Here is a 14,835-nt window from a genome sequence, read left to right on the forward strand (position 1 = left end):
TAGTCCAACCCCCTGCTTGAGCAGGAGGCCCTATGCCATTTCAGACAAATGTCTGTCCAATCTCTTCTTGAAAACCTCCAGAGATGGAGAAAGGGGAAAGGAAGGAAGGATAGCAGAATAATAGCGTTGGAAGGGACCTTGGAGGTCTTCCAGTCCAACCCCCTGCTCAAGCAGGAGGCCCTCTGATTGTCCAATCTCCTCTTGAAACCTTCCAGTGATGGATCACCTACAATTTCTCAAGATAAATCGTTCCACTGATTAATCATCCTCATTGTTAGGAAGTTTCTCCTTAATTCCAGGCTGCTTCTTTCCTTGATTAGTTTCCATCCATTGTTTCTTGTTCTGCTCTGACCCCCTTCTTTGTGCCAGCCCCTCAGATACTGGAACACTGCCGTCCTGTCATCCTTAGTCCTTTTTTTCACTAGACAAGACATTTCCCTCTCTAGACTATTCACTAGAGTAGACATATCTGAGTCAGCTCCCTCCTTCTGAATCCAACATCCAGTCGTGCTGCTGCCCATTCTATTCGTTACTCAACTTAAACACAAGGCTAGGATTTCAGCCTTTAGCAACTGCAGGAAAAGTCCTAGCAATCAATGCAAACCGAAGCAGCTTGTGTAGGTTTCCTGCAAGTCTTTCTCCCCCCCTCTAAGTTAAAAATGTTTAATGCCTTGCCAGCTACAAACCCTTTCCTTATTCCTGAAATAGTTGTGACTCACTGCAGATGAAGTTTCCTAGCATTAAATTGTCCTTCTAATTCAAATCACGAGCTCCTTTATTATTCCTGAGTCAGTTCCACCTGTCTGCTCCCCTCCCCGGCAAAAAACCCTTGCAACCCCCCCCCTTTTTTTTTTCCTGGCTACTGTACTGCACACCAGTGAGTTACAAAATCTGTCTGCACTGCTAGCAAAGTGAGAATAAATACATTGGAACGGGCTGCTCTAACTTTACATTGTTTCCCCGCAATTACATTAACCTTAGAATAGAATAGAATAGAATAGAAAAGAGAATAGAGAATAGAATAAAATAGAATAGAATAAAATAGAATAGAATAACAGAGTTACAAGAGACTTGGAGGTCTTCTAGTCCAACCCCCTGCCTAGGCAGGAAACCCTAAACCACTTCAGAGAAATAGTTATCCAACATCTTCTTAAAAACTTCCAGTGTTGGAGCATTCACAACTTCTGGAGGCAACTTCTGTTCCACTGGTTAATTGTTACTACTCCTTCAACGGATGTCCTGAATTTGAAAATAAGAAGGGAAAAAAATCCTTTCTGTTCTGACCGAGGCTTCCCCAGCAGCACAAAGCCAAGTCCTCATCCCGATAAACCCTTTTTCATTAATTGACAGGGAATTCCTCTCCAGCAAAGTCTTTCCTCTCCCACAGTCTTTCAAGATAATTCACAATCACTGACCTTTATCAGGTTTGGAGAGAGGCCAGGCCAAGATCTTTCAGACACCACAATACTTTTGCAAGAATGCAGGAATGAACTAATGGTCTCCTGCAAACTCCACTCCCTCTTTGCTCCTCTTTTATTTCCTCTGGAAGGGGCTATTCACTGTCCACCTGTGGCCTTACTCCCAAGTCGACCCCTGTTCTTTAGCTCTTCCCTTCGTCTGGCAACTCTGCGCATGCGCACACTGGGAACAGGCTCCAGCTGTTCTTCTGCCTCACTGATCTCTGACTCCGAAGGCAGCTGATAACTGGCATATGGCCCTGGCCCCCTCTCTGCCTCCGACGCAGAGCCCTCATCCGAGCCTTCCCCAGACTCCAGGATTGGCCCATCTTCCTCCCCAACCTCCTCACTGTCCGAATTGGCTGCCAGCTCCACTGTCAGGCTGGAACACTTACAATCTTTTGTGAAAGCCTTCCTTCACCTTCCATCCCTAACAAATCTCTCTCTTCCGTTGCTCTTCCCTCATTAGCAAATCGAAGACAAAGAGACCCAAAGGGAAACATCGGGAATCACCTTGAATTCTGCCTCTCTGGTTGCCTTTCGAAAGCCAGAGAGAGTGACATGTGTGCAGCCTGACGCAACTCTGGAGTAATCAACAGGGAAAAGCCTGTCTTGTGGGCTCGTTCCCTCCGTCCATCACTCCCTCATCCGTGCGTAATTCTGCCACTTTTAGTCTAGTCATTCAGAGAGAGCAGCTCCATTACTTGGAAAGAGAGCTTAATTCCACAATTGCAATCCAAATCTCCCTGTACTTCTCTAAGATGCAGAACAACAGAGTAAAAGAAAGAGAAGGAGAAGGAAGGAAGGAAGGAAGGAAGGAAGGAAGGAAGGGGAGGAGGAGGACGAGGAGGAGGAGACAACGACAGTGGTATCTCAGTACTCATCATTAATTGGTTCTGGGAGGCAAGATGAGTACCAAAAAGGATGAGTATCAAACACATTTTCCCACCAGGAAAAATGCAAGGCAGCCAAAAACGACAGATTCTAGCTTGTGGATTGAGTACTAAACAAATGATGAGTACCGGGACAAAACTTCTAAGTTAAAATGCGTTGAGTATCAAATTCAATGACTTTTAAAGCAGTTCGGTACCAAAAGCTGAGATGGCACAGTGGTGAGAGTGCAGTACTGCAGGCTACTTCAGATGACTGCTAGCTGCAGTTCAGCAATTCAAATCTCATGGGGCTCAAGGTTGACTCAGCCTTCCAATCTTCCAAGGTGGGTCAAATGAGGACCCCGATTGTTGGGGGCAAGAGGCTGACTCTGTAAATCGCTTAGAGAGGAATGGAAATCATTATGAAGCGGTATATAAGTCTAAGTGCTATTGCTATTGCTACCACTGTAGCAGAGTTGAGAGGGACCTTGGAGGTCTTCCAGTCCAACCCCCTGCTTAAGCAGGAGGCCCTCTGCCATTTCAGACAAATGGTTGTTCAATCTCTTCTTAAAAACCTCCAATGTTAGAGAAACCACAACTTCTAAAGGCAAGTCATTCCTCTGGTTAATTGTTTCCAATGTCAGGAAGTTTCTTCTTAATTCCAGGTTGCTTCTCTCCTTGATTAGTTAAGCAAAATATATTATTTTTTCTACCATTCGCCATAACACAACCAACCCTGATTATCACACCAAGCTAACCATGACCTGCTTTCTCCCCTGGGATGCTTCCTCAGCCTTCCCTCTGTATTAGGACCACTTTGCAAAACCTTAGTAAGGCCACACCTGGAATGCTGCATCCAGTTTTGGTCATCACATTACAAGAAAGATGCTGAGACTTTGGAGAAAGTACAGAGAAGAGCAACTAAAATGATTAAAGCCCTAGGGATGAAAACATATGAAGAACAGTTTCAGGAACTCAGTGTGACTAGTCTAGAGAAAAGAAGGACAAGGGGGGGACATGATGGCAGTATTACAGTATTTGAAGGGCTGCCACAAAGAAGAGGGAGTCAGCTTATTTTCCAAAGCACCAGAAGAGAAGAAGCAATGGATTGGAAACCAGTCAAGGAGAGAAGAAACCTGGAATTAAGGAGAAACTTCCTGACAGTGAGGACAATTAACCGGTGGAACAGAAGTTGCCTTCAGAAGTTGTGGGTTGTCCATCGCTGGAGGTTTTGAAGATGAGATTGGAGAGCCACTTGTCCGGAATGGTGGAGTAGGGGGCTAGACTAGAAGACCTCCAAGGTCCCTTCCAGCTCTATTCTGGATTGAATCATATCGTCTGCTGAACCTTTCCTTAAATAGACATCTGTAATTGTTGACAACATGAACTTTCACTTGCTGTAATTGATGAGGCCCAGTGGGGCGAAGCCAGGAATTGATAGGGGGTGTCATATAAACAGCTGCTTGCAGGGAAGTCGTTTGTACGGGCAAGAATGACTTTTATTAGTCCTGCAAAGCCCATCAATAATACCAAGTATATTTCAGCGTGGTTTACAGACTCGTTCCCATTAAGAATTTATGCCTCAGCAGTCTATTCCTTTCTCCTTCTTTAAAGAATTCATAACGACAAGCACTCCAGAGGTCTGGTACCCCAAAGTTTAGCGCCATCCATCAACCGTCTGCTTACACAAAATCACCATCCTCCTTGGACAGGCCCACAAATCCAGACAGCACATACATTGTGAAGGTTAATTAAAGAGCCCCCAGAAGAGATAAGAAAGAAAAGCAGCCTCTAAGTTGCGGGTGGCGAACACTGGAATGCAATCTTGATTTAACCACTCAAAGGAGCTCACGGGGATCCTCTCCAGATGGGGTCCCTGGCTCCAGTTTGGGAGAACTTCACTGCCTTCAGACAGGACACCAAGACAACAGCAAACAATTGCTGGCAAGTTAAGAAGGTGACTCTGGTGAGAAGGGCAGACCTTCTCTGTACGAAAGGGGCTTTTTCAAAAGGCCCCTGGACTTTGTTTTTCCTTGAAGATGTTTCGCTTCTCATCCAAGAAGCTTCTTCAGTTCTGCTGGATGGAGGGAAAAACTGGATGGAAGGAAGGCACAGATCAGGGGTGAAATTCAGCAGGTTCTGAGAGGTTATGGAGATCCGGTAGTGGAAATTTTGAGTAGTTCAGAGAACCGGTAAATACCACCTCTGATTGGCCACACCCCCATCTATTTTCTGCCTCCCAAATCCCAGCTGATTGGGAGGGAATGGGGATTTTCCAGTATCCTTTCCCTGGAGTGGGATGGAAATGGAGATTTTGCAGTAACCTTCCCCCAGGAGTGGGGAGGGAAAGGGAATTTTGCAGTATCTTTTCCTTGGAGTGGGGAGGGAATAGAAATTTTACAGCATCCTTCCCTTGGAATGGAGAGGGAATGGGGATTTTGCAGTATCCTTCCCCTGCCACACCCACAGAACCGGTAGTAAAAGTTTTTGAATTTCCCCACTGGCACAGATAAACCTCCAAGTGGCCTCAACAACTGTCAGAAAAAGTGTGACTGTCCAGATGCCTGCAAGGAATCTAAATCCTTCCATGATTCCAACAATCAAGCAGTGGAGCAGAAGTTGCCTTCAGACGTTGTGGGTTCTCCAACATTGGAGGCTTTTAAGAACAGATTTGTTTGTCTGAAATGGTACAGGGTCTCCTGCCAGAGCAGGGGGTTGGGTTGGAAGACCTCCAAGGTCCCTTCTAACTCTGTTATTCTGCTGTAGAGTCCCTGGGAGTCAAATTCAACTGGACGATAAATGCCATCAAGCAATTAGGAGCAGCTAATGGAAAGGCACTTAACCACTGAGATGTAGCCTATGGCTGCAAAATTTATTGTTGACTTTTAAACTTCTCCTTGTGGTTGCTTTGAAACAACAATGCCATCTAATTATGTCAGTTGTAAGATGGTCAAAAGCTGGCTTAAGGATTGCTTCGATAACCTTACGAACAGATCTGTCTTGTGGATCAGGCTCAAACCGCAAAAGCAGATTTTGGATGAAAATGGATGGCCTCAAGCTACTCCACGAAATGCATCCTAAGGAAGGAATGCTACAACTTGTTCTACAATTTCCTTTGCCCCCAAACCTGATCTGAGATCCATAAGGGACAGCAAGTGAAGCAACATTTGGTTATCAAAGAAGCTTTCGGCCACACCCTTACTCCTTCCTAGCTGTCTAGTTTAATGAAAAGAAGTACTAGGGGGTGACATGATAGCAATGTTTCTCAATATTTGAGGGGCTGCCCCAAAGAAGAGGGAGTCAAGCTATTCTCCATGTTGTCTCCTCTGATTGGTTACCGCGTCTGGCTCGAGGGAAGAGCCTAGTGTTCCTATTGGTTGTCTGACTGACAGGTCGGTTATAAAGAGCTGTCAGACGGGAGAGTTCGTTGATTCCGTTACTTGTTTCAGCTGGGCTAGATAGTTACAGATACCATCGTCTCCTCTGTTCACTGAATCTCTAAGGAAGAGACATAAAACTCCAACACACCAGAAGGCAGGACAAGAAGCAATGGGTGGAAACTAATCCAGGAGAGAAGCAACTTAGAACTAAGGAGAAATTTCCTGACAGTGAGAACAATTAATCAGTGGAACAGAAGTTGCCTCCAGAAGTTGTGAATGCTCCAACAATGGAAGTCTTTTAAGAAGACATTGGACAAACATTTGTCTGAGGTGGTGTAGGGTTTCTTGCCTGAGCAGGGGGTTGGACTAGAAGACCTCCAAGGTCCCTTCCAACTCTGTTATTCTCTTATTCCGAAGACTATCACTTCCTAAAAGAACTAAGGCCATTTTGGCAGTCTTATGTTGCTACTACTAAGTACAATTGCAAAATGTTGTTTCCGTATCTGATCATTTCTCTTTTGGAGTTGCTTTATGACTGATTTCCATGCCAACAATGACGTCCATGAGCCTCCTGCAGATCCCTGCCCTGCTTTCTCTTTAAGCTCCTCTCTTGGCTTGGCATTGCTGGTTATGCCAGATGGCTGAATCCAGCCATCCTTTTACTGTCTATAAAGTTCCCTGATCTCTCTCAGGAGCCTCGCGAGAGCTGCCAGGCTGATCTCTGCAAAATGTGGCAAGGAGCCTCAGAGAATCATGAACCAATTAAGCAAACTGATTGTCTCCTGCAAACTCCACTTCTTCTTCACTTTTATTTCCTCTGGGAGGGCCATTCATCATCCACCTGTGGCTTTACTCCCAAGTCAACCCCTGTTCTTTAGCTGTTCCCTTTGCCTGGCAATTCTGTGCATGCACACACTAGGAACAGGCTCCAGCTGTTCCTCTGCCTCACTGATGTCTGACTCCGAAGGCAGCTGGTAACTGTCGGACGACCCTGGCCCCCTCTCTGCCTCCGATGCAGAGCCCTCATCAGAGCCTTCCCCAGACTCCAGGACTGGCCCATCTTCCTCCCCAACCTCCTCACTGTCCAAATTGCTGCCAGCTCCACTGGCTGCTGGAGGGCCACAACACTACCAAGTCAGACAAACAAGCTAACAGTAAACCACAGTCTAATCAGGAATATTCCCACCAACAGACTCTAACTTCCTCTCTGTTCTACTTTAGGGCAGACCAAGCCTTAAATCTGAATCCAGCTGGGGGATCTGCCTTTTGGGAAGGAATGACTAAACAAAAGTACATTTGGTCATATGGTAATCCAAATAACAAGAAGTCTGGACTAAAAGACTTCCAAGGGACAGTTGGAGGGAGGTCTCGGGCAGGTTTAGCACGAAGAAGAGAAGAGACTGCAGGGAGACAGGATATGTTGCCTTCAAGGACCCAACAGGGTTTCCATGTAGAAGTCAAGGCAGAATTATTTTGAAGGCAGAAAATGAAATTATGGATTCCAAGTAGATTTTGGTAGAACGTTGCCTTCATCGGAGATGTTTAAACAGAGAGCGAACAGCGACTTGACCCAGGTGCGAAACTCAAAGAACAAACTCAGTTAAGCAGAGAAGGGATTTGTTTAATCCCGAAGGACTTGAGTCTTGTGACCTGCTTATTTGGGGTTAGGAGATGAGCTGACTTTTCTGAGAGAAGGAAAGTCCTACAGAGGTTATGGGAAGAACGCTGTCCTTCTTTTCGCTTTCACTCTCGTCGTTACATAGCCAGATCCTGTGAATTGAGATTTGGCTGAAGCATCTTTTCCAAGTTCTGCTTTTTTAAAAGACAGAAATAACTGGGGGAAATGCATCCTAAGAACAGTTGTTGTCGGGTAACAATGGCCCATTCAAAAATAAAAATGATTCAGACTTGTGGGATACCACTCAGATTCCGGGAAGCTCAGAGGGAATGATGTGCCGATGGGCGAGACATTTTTCCTCCAACTTTTGATCTACTTATCTTCTCACAGAGCAGACAAGCTCAAGTAGGCTCATCCATAAATTATTACTGGTTGTAATTACAATTTTCTTCCCTCTTTAATCAAAGGGTCTCCACAGCATCTGCTACGTATTAAGGCAGCCTTGCTCCTTCAGGTTTATCATTTATAATCGGCTTATTAAATCTGGAAGAGCCCCAGCTGAATGGAGATTGTAGTCCAGGCCCATCTGGAAGCCTGTTGTAGTTCATTTGAGAACGCTTGTAGTTGTTTGAAAGGCAAAACATGGGCAAACAGTAGTTACAACATACAGCATAAAGGACTACGTGACAGGATACCACCCTCTTGGCTTCTTTGACACAGAGACTCCCAAAACTTTAACCTCAGACTGCCTACCGTGGACCTCACCCCATTCCTAAGAGGTCTGTAAGGGGTGTGCATAAGCCCACCAAAGTGCCTACCATCCCTTTCCTAATGTTCCTTTTTATTTGTATCCATTTCGTGTATTCATAATCTTGTATGTACTTATATCTATTATCTTATACACACTTGACAAAACAAATCAATAAAATAAAATAAAACCAACAATCCCTCCTGGGAAACTCATCTTCAGAAACAAGTAATTTAGCTCAGCCTCCTACGCTTCAACAGTTTTGTTGCTTCTTTAAACTCTGCAAGAGAAGGCCAGGAAGACCAAATCCTCTCTTGTCTTTGGCCAGAAGCTGTGAACCGGGTAACAGGAAAGAGAACGGAAGAAAAATGATGGAGAACTGAGAAAGCCACGCAAGCCCATCCATAAAAGAGGTCCTAGAAAATTCTTTACCTTGCTTCAAGTAGAAATTTAGAGATGATGAGAGAGAGAGAGAGCAGATATGGCCAACTAATTTTGCAACCAAAATCTCAGGGGATAAAAATGCAGAGGAAGAGAATAAATCAACCCAAGGAAGAAAACAGTAAATGCAAAGAGGAATAAAAGAAAGGGAGATGATCATGTTGGCTAAGCCAAGAAATGCTCCTGTCCTAGGTAAGGAATAATTTTTTTCCAAGTGATGAAGATAGTAAAAGAATGTGCCTTCAACAAAGAATTACCTAATCATGTTCCAAAAAGTGTTTTTTCCAAATGGCAACTGGATTGTCTTGGGGTTTTTTTTCTCTTGAAAATGTTTTGCTTCTCATACAAGAAGCTTCTTCAGTTCCAAAGAAGTTTCAGAAGAAGCTTCTTGAATGAAAAGCAAAATGTTTTCCAGAAACCTAGAACTACGCCACCTACGATCTGATCTAAACATAGTACACAAAATTATCTGCTACAACGTCCTACCTGTCAATGACTACATCAGCTTCAACTGCAACAACACACAAACTCACAATAGATACAAACTCAAGGTCAACCGCTCCAAACTCGACTGCAGAAAATACGACAGAGCAACAGAGTGGTCAATGCCTGGAATGCCCTACCTGACTCCGTTGTTACATCTTCAAACCCCCCACAGCTTCAACCTCAAACTGTCTACCATGGAGCTCATGCCATTCCTAAGAGGTCCGTAAAGGGGGCCTGCATAAGCACACCAGCGTGCCCACCGTCCCTGTCCTCCTGTCCCCATTCATTTGTACCCATTTCCTGTGTTTTTATTCATGTTTATTCTTATTCCAGGCGTGACAAACGAAATAATAAATAAAGGAAAAATCAAGGAAGTCCAGTTACCTTTTGAAAAGCAACTTTGGGACAAGCATGACCTGGAGGATTTAGAATCTCCAGAGAAAGATATCTAATCATGTGATGTCGTATCCTTTTCTCCATATACAACAATTGCATGAATAACGCTGGATTTGATTCTGTCGGATGAATAAGGTAAATTTAGATTATCTGTTTGGACTGATAGGCAGAGTCATCTCCAATGAAATCTGGTGAAATGTCTGTCCTGGATAGATCTATTTATATAAAAGAGAAATACCCCTCATGTATCATCACGAAATCTCCAGAACCGTAAAGCCCACAAACTTGAAATTTGGCATGGATGTTCGTCTTGGCTTTTAGGTGCTCCCTAAGATAGGATTTTTCAAAATGGCCATCCAATCATTAGTATTTCTTATATTACTATTAACACGCTCTGATGCTAAGGAGTTAGATGTTCTACTCCCCTCCCCACCTGAAAAGAATTCTGTTCCAACTGCCACTTGGGCACGTGACTCATCCAGCCTGCGGGCTGGGAGTTTAGATATTCTACTCCCCCTCCCCACCTGAAAAATGCTCTGATGCTAAGGAGTTAGACTGAGGGAGAGAAGGGGATAAGATAGGAGAGGCCTCTGTGGGGCAAGCCTGAGGGAGAGAAGGGGCATAGGATAGGGGAGGATTCTGTGGGGCAAGCGTGATGGAGAGAAGGGGAGAGGAGAGGTTGATCGTAACTACTCATTAATTTTCAAGCTGTGTCAATTTTTCAAGGCTGATCGTATAGTTTTGTAGCCGAGCACGGGTATCCAGCCAGCCCCAGATATATCCCAGATCCCAGATATATAGAGTATGTCCCAGATATATCCAATAAACATGTTCTTAGATTCTTCTACAATGACTTCAGGTACATCACAACACCTTTCTCAATGGGAACAGGCAAGGTTGAAGTCCTACCCAATATATAAGGCTCCGAGATTTAAATTCTGTTACCTTTTCTTCTTGACCTTTTGCTCAGGAACAATTGGCTTCTCCTTCTTCAACCTCAGAAGGTTTTGCAATCTGCCTCCTAAAGCTGCCGCATCAGTTTTAACTCTTACAAGACAGAGAGAGAGATTCCTAAACAATCTGCCCACTCTGGAGTCTAAAAAGATCACACATACCGGCAACATACATTCAAAGTAATTTGCTGCCATCCAATCAACCGTCCCGTCCCTTTGAGGAGAAAGTCAAGATCTACTTACGAAGACATCCATCAGCAGGTGCTCCAAAGTGCCTTCCAACTTGGCAGAAAACGTCATGGCGACCCTTGCTTGAGCCCAGCAAGCCAAGAAGGGTGAAGAGTTCCCAACCCAATGGGTTCCCAACAATCTCACTCTCTCGGCTGTCCCAAGTGGGAAGATTTAAGGAACCACAAAAGGACTAGAAGAACGGAGAACCTCCGGCTCTCCCTCGGCTGAGAAACTCCTGAGATTTCCTGGACCTCAATCTGGATTTCTTCGGCTGGAGAGGAAGGCATTAAAAAGAGGCCAGAGTTGGGCTCTTCTCCTTCGGAGAACTTCACCAGTTAGGAAAAAGGCATCACCAGGGGAGGGAAAAGCTCTCGCCACCAAGCAGCTGCACTAAAGATGGGAAGTGGATGTGATCTGGAGCCTCTAACAGAGGCTGGTATTTATAGGAGAACGAGGTTTTTGGATTCTGGTGCATTTCGCTGTTCAGTTTTGACCTTTCAGCGAATGGCTCAGCACACTGGAAGCCATTGTGAAACTGGGAGCAGCGAGTCCCACAGAAGTGCGCTGTGACCAATGCCAGGCCAATTCACACACAGCCGCTTCCCTCAATAGCTTTTTGTTAAAGGTCTATCAAACTCAGCACTGTCTGCTCGTGACAGAGGAGAGCATAGATGGGCATGAAACAAGGCACTGAAGACTTTTCATGGAGACACCCCCCTCCCCCGAGATATTATTAGCTCCCTTAGATACTTGAGAAACAAAACAGTGCCTAAGCATAGCAGGAGGAATGGAACCATGGTATCTTTCCCTTTGGGTCTTTGGCCTGCCACACTTTCTATTATGCTCCTATGCATTTTCTATGGTGGGAAAATGGGAGGGGGGATTGTACAGAGTTAGATAAATATGTAGCCATAACAACATTATTTCTAGAAAGCCAAGGTCATCCTTTGTCTCTGCACCTCTGGACCTGACCGGAACTGGATGGGTGGAAGCTGCCAGCAGGGCAGTGGGAGATTGGACCATGGGATGGACTTGTGGGTGGGCAGGGGGCAAGATCTTGAACTTTCAACTGGGTGGGGAAAACCGGGAAGCTTTCAGATTCTGGTTTTCCCAGATGTGCCAACATGACTCTCTTCATAAATGGGAACTTTGAGGAATCAATTGCCTCGGACTCTGATTTACTTTTGGATGCTATTTGGAACCCTGACAGGTAGCTTGTCTTAAGTTGGCATCTTCCTTTCTGTGATGTCTAAGGCATGGGACTCTGCAAGCTGGTATCATTGCCAGGTAAACCCAAATGTGGTTCCCCCCTCCAAAAAAAGGCACCTGAACTTTCCTGAGGATGTTTTACATACCTAGTTCTCTTAGCTTGCAATTTAGCTTGCAGACCCCTGACCATCTTTGCTGATTAGAACAGGGAGAAGACACCTGGGGCTGTCAGATGCTTTGAGCCACATCTCCTGTGAAACCCACCAAATCTACTCTAACTCGAAATGCTGTAGAAAAGACCAAAACCCCAGATGCTGCTATTCATTTATGGATGGGGGATCTTTTAACAAGGGGGCCAGGATGTTAGTTAATCATGGCTTGGGAGATGTAGTATATGTGCTGTTTCTCTGGGTCCTATAATATATGTGGGTCTATGCATAATTTTGTATTTATTTATTTTATCATGTTTATGTAGTGCATATTGGAGGTGGTGACCCTTTGAGAGCTGCATGCAACGAAATTTCATTTTAAGGTATGCCGATTAGCGTACATTCAAAGTGACAAAGTTATTATTCTGTTGTGTTGTGTTCTCCTATCCTATCCTATCCTATTATTCTGTTGTTCTGATCTGCTCAGCTCTGCTGTACCCCTCTCTACCCCACTCTACCTTTCTCTCTACCTCTCTCTTCCTCACTCTACTCTACTCTACTCTACTCTACTCTACTGTTGGATGTTTTCTCTACTGGTTGGTGATGGCAGCGAAGACAAAGGAGAAAAACAGGCCCTTGCTCACTGCAAGCAGCCCACTCACAAATCACACCCCCACCAATGGCTGTCCCTTAGAGAAGAAGCCACAGAAGTAGGAGAGGAATAGGCAATAAATCATATTTTATCTTGGCATTGTTTGTGCGCCTTTTGAAGATGGATGGAGAGCAGTGCAGCCATCAGGCCTGTAAATAACTCACTGCACAAGACCAAGATTAACCTGTCAGGCGTTTCGGTTGAGGATTGGTGTTTGCGTCAAAGAAGGCCGTGAAGCTTCAGAGAATCCACTTCCCGGTCCAAAAGTCATTTCTTTTAACCAGGTTTGATGGCGCATTAAGGCTTTGACCCATCCTTGTTCCTTAGCGCTAACAATATCAGCCACCTGATGAATCAGACAAAGTCGAGACAAACAAACATTCTGGACAATTTATAGAGGTAAGTAATCATGCAGAAGTTAAGCAGAGGATTAAAAGTTGTAAATTCTGTCGATGTGTTTTGATTATAGCTGGGTTTCTCGTCTCCCCACCCCCCACCAGCCATATACCACAGCTGGCAGATCAGGAGCGATGGATGACTTTGGTTAGACAACAGTATGACAGTCCATTTAGTGCGCACTGTGATGGATGACTTCATCTATCAAGAAGGAGAAGCAAAATGTTTCTTCAACGAGCAAATTCTCATCGTTGCCGTTCTTTGCGTAAGATAATAGATGAGTTCCTTTATAGCTAGATTTTTTTCTCTTTTTTTAACAAAGGAGGAAGACTTGAAGATTCAAAATCTGCTTAGCTTTGGAACAGATGGCCTTTAACAGGTTCGCAGAATTAGAAATACAAATTTTAACTTCTATATATATTTATACGCACTGTATATCAGACATTGATATGATTGAGGGAGTCCAGAGGTATTTCACGGGAAGAGTCCTCCACTCCTTTGCTCACAACAGAATCCCTTATGCCACTAGGCTTGAAATTTTGGGCTTGGACAACCTAGAAATACGCCACCTATGGTCTGACCTAAGTGTAGTACACAAAATTATCTGCTACAATGTCCTACCTGTCAACAACTTCTTCAGCTTCAACCACAACAACACACAAGCACACAGTAGATACAAACTCAAGGTCAACCGCTCCAAACTTGGATTGCAGAAAATACGACTTCAGCAGCAGAGTGGGCAATGCCTGGAATGCTCTACCTGACTCTGTTGTTACATCCTCAAACCCCCATAATTTTAACCTAAGACTGTCTATTGTAGACCTCACCCCATTCCTAAGAGGTCTGTAAGGGGCTTGCATAAGTGCAGCAGTGTGTCTTCCATCCCTGTCCTACTGTCCCCATTTATTCGTCCCCGTTTCCTGTGTTCATATTTATGTTTATACTTATACCTGTTACCTTGTACATGTTTGACAAACTAAAATACCTTAAAATAAATAAATAAAACTGATATAGGAGGAGAGCTTGTGCCTTAGAGGTTAATATAACTGCCTAATATGTAAAAACAGCCCAGGTTTGAAACCCAGTAAGGGTAAGGCTAGCTGATGAGAGCTAAATAGCTTGAAATAGATCTATACTAGTCTCCCTTCATTAATTTATCAGCACAAATGCAACTACACACACACACACACACACACACACGCACACATCTTAGAAAGAAGACAACAACAGGTTGCAAAAGTGAAGCAATATGGATTGTGGATAGAAGCTGGTTGTGTTTGTCAGCCGTGAAAGAAAGTCTGACCAATCTGTCATTCATCTGCTTTGAAGACAAGATTCTGCATTAGGAGAAGGAGGGAAATGCACTTTTATTTTTCAGGTGACATCAATAAAACAGTTCAATTAAAGACTTATCGATGAGTAACCTTGATGTTTACGGTCCTTTACAAAAGGGGGAAAAGCACTGAGATGGGTTCCAGAATTGTTGGAAGTGGAGAAAAAGAGCGGAGGCTAGAATTTATTTGAATGTTAGCATAATATGGGAAGTAGGAATGACCTGGACGAACAGAAGGAAAAGCCACACCCAAAACAGCATCCAGATAATAGACAGCTGAGTCCCAGGCAGAAACGTAATTTGAGAAAGTATCTCAGAGAAGGCCTCCCGTCGTTCCCACCAAGGTCAAGGAAAGAGTGGTGGATATTCAGACTGTGCAAGATTCTTCTCCATGGATTAAGGTTTCCTTAACTGGGCTTGAAAATCAAGAATCAGAATAGACCTGTTTAGGATTCCCAGACTAGTCTGGGAAAATACAAAACGCCCCAGTTTGCAATGGCAAATCCCTTCCATA

The 14,835-nt window shown here is 44.3% G+C and overlaps 2 protein-coding genes across 4 annotated transcripts in view; both read right to left on the reverse strand.

Moving 5' to 3' along the window:
- The window catches only part of FRMD4A (FERM domain containing 4A), a 336,245-nt gene that overhangs the window by 206,510 nt on the left and 114,900 nt on the right, over positions 1-14,835 (reverse strand). The window contains exon 1 of one of the 3 annotated variants that reach the window (XM_081957226.1): positions 10,595-10,881. The exons of the other annotated variants lie outside the window; for them this stretch is intronic. Within the exon in view, the coding sequence (XP_081813352.1) occupies positions 10,595-10,651 (57 nt within the window). The 5' untranslated portion in view covers positions 10,652-10,881. Of the gene's footprint in view, positions 1-10,594; positions 10,882-14,835 lie in introns of those variants that run through there. 3 annotated transcript variants of the gene reach the window in all.
- The window catches only part of FAM107B (family with sequence similarity 107 member B), a 363,543-nt gene that overhangs the window by 181,856 nt on the left and 166,852 nt on the right, over positions 1-14,835 (reverse strand). The window lies entirely within an intron of this gene.

Source organism: Natrix helvetica (genome assembly GCF_964273705.1).
Source record: "Natrix helvetica genome assembly, chromosome: 6".
NCBI lineage: Eukaryota > Metazoa > Chordata > Lepidosauria > Squamata > Natricidae > Natrix > Natrix helvetica.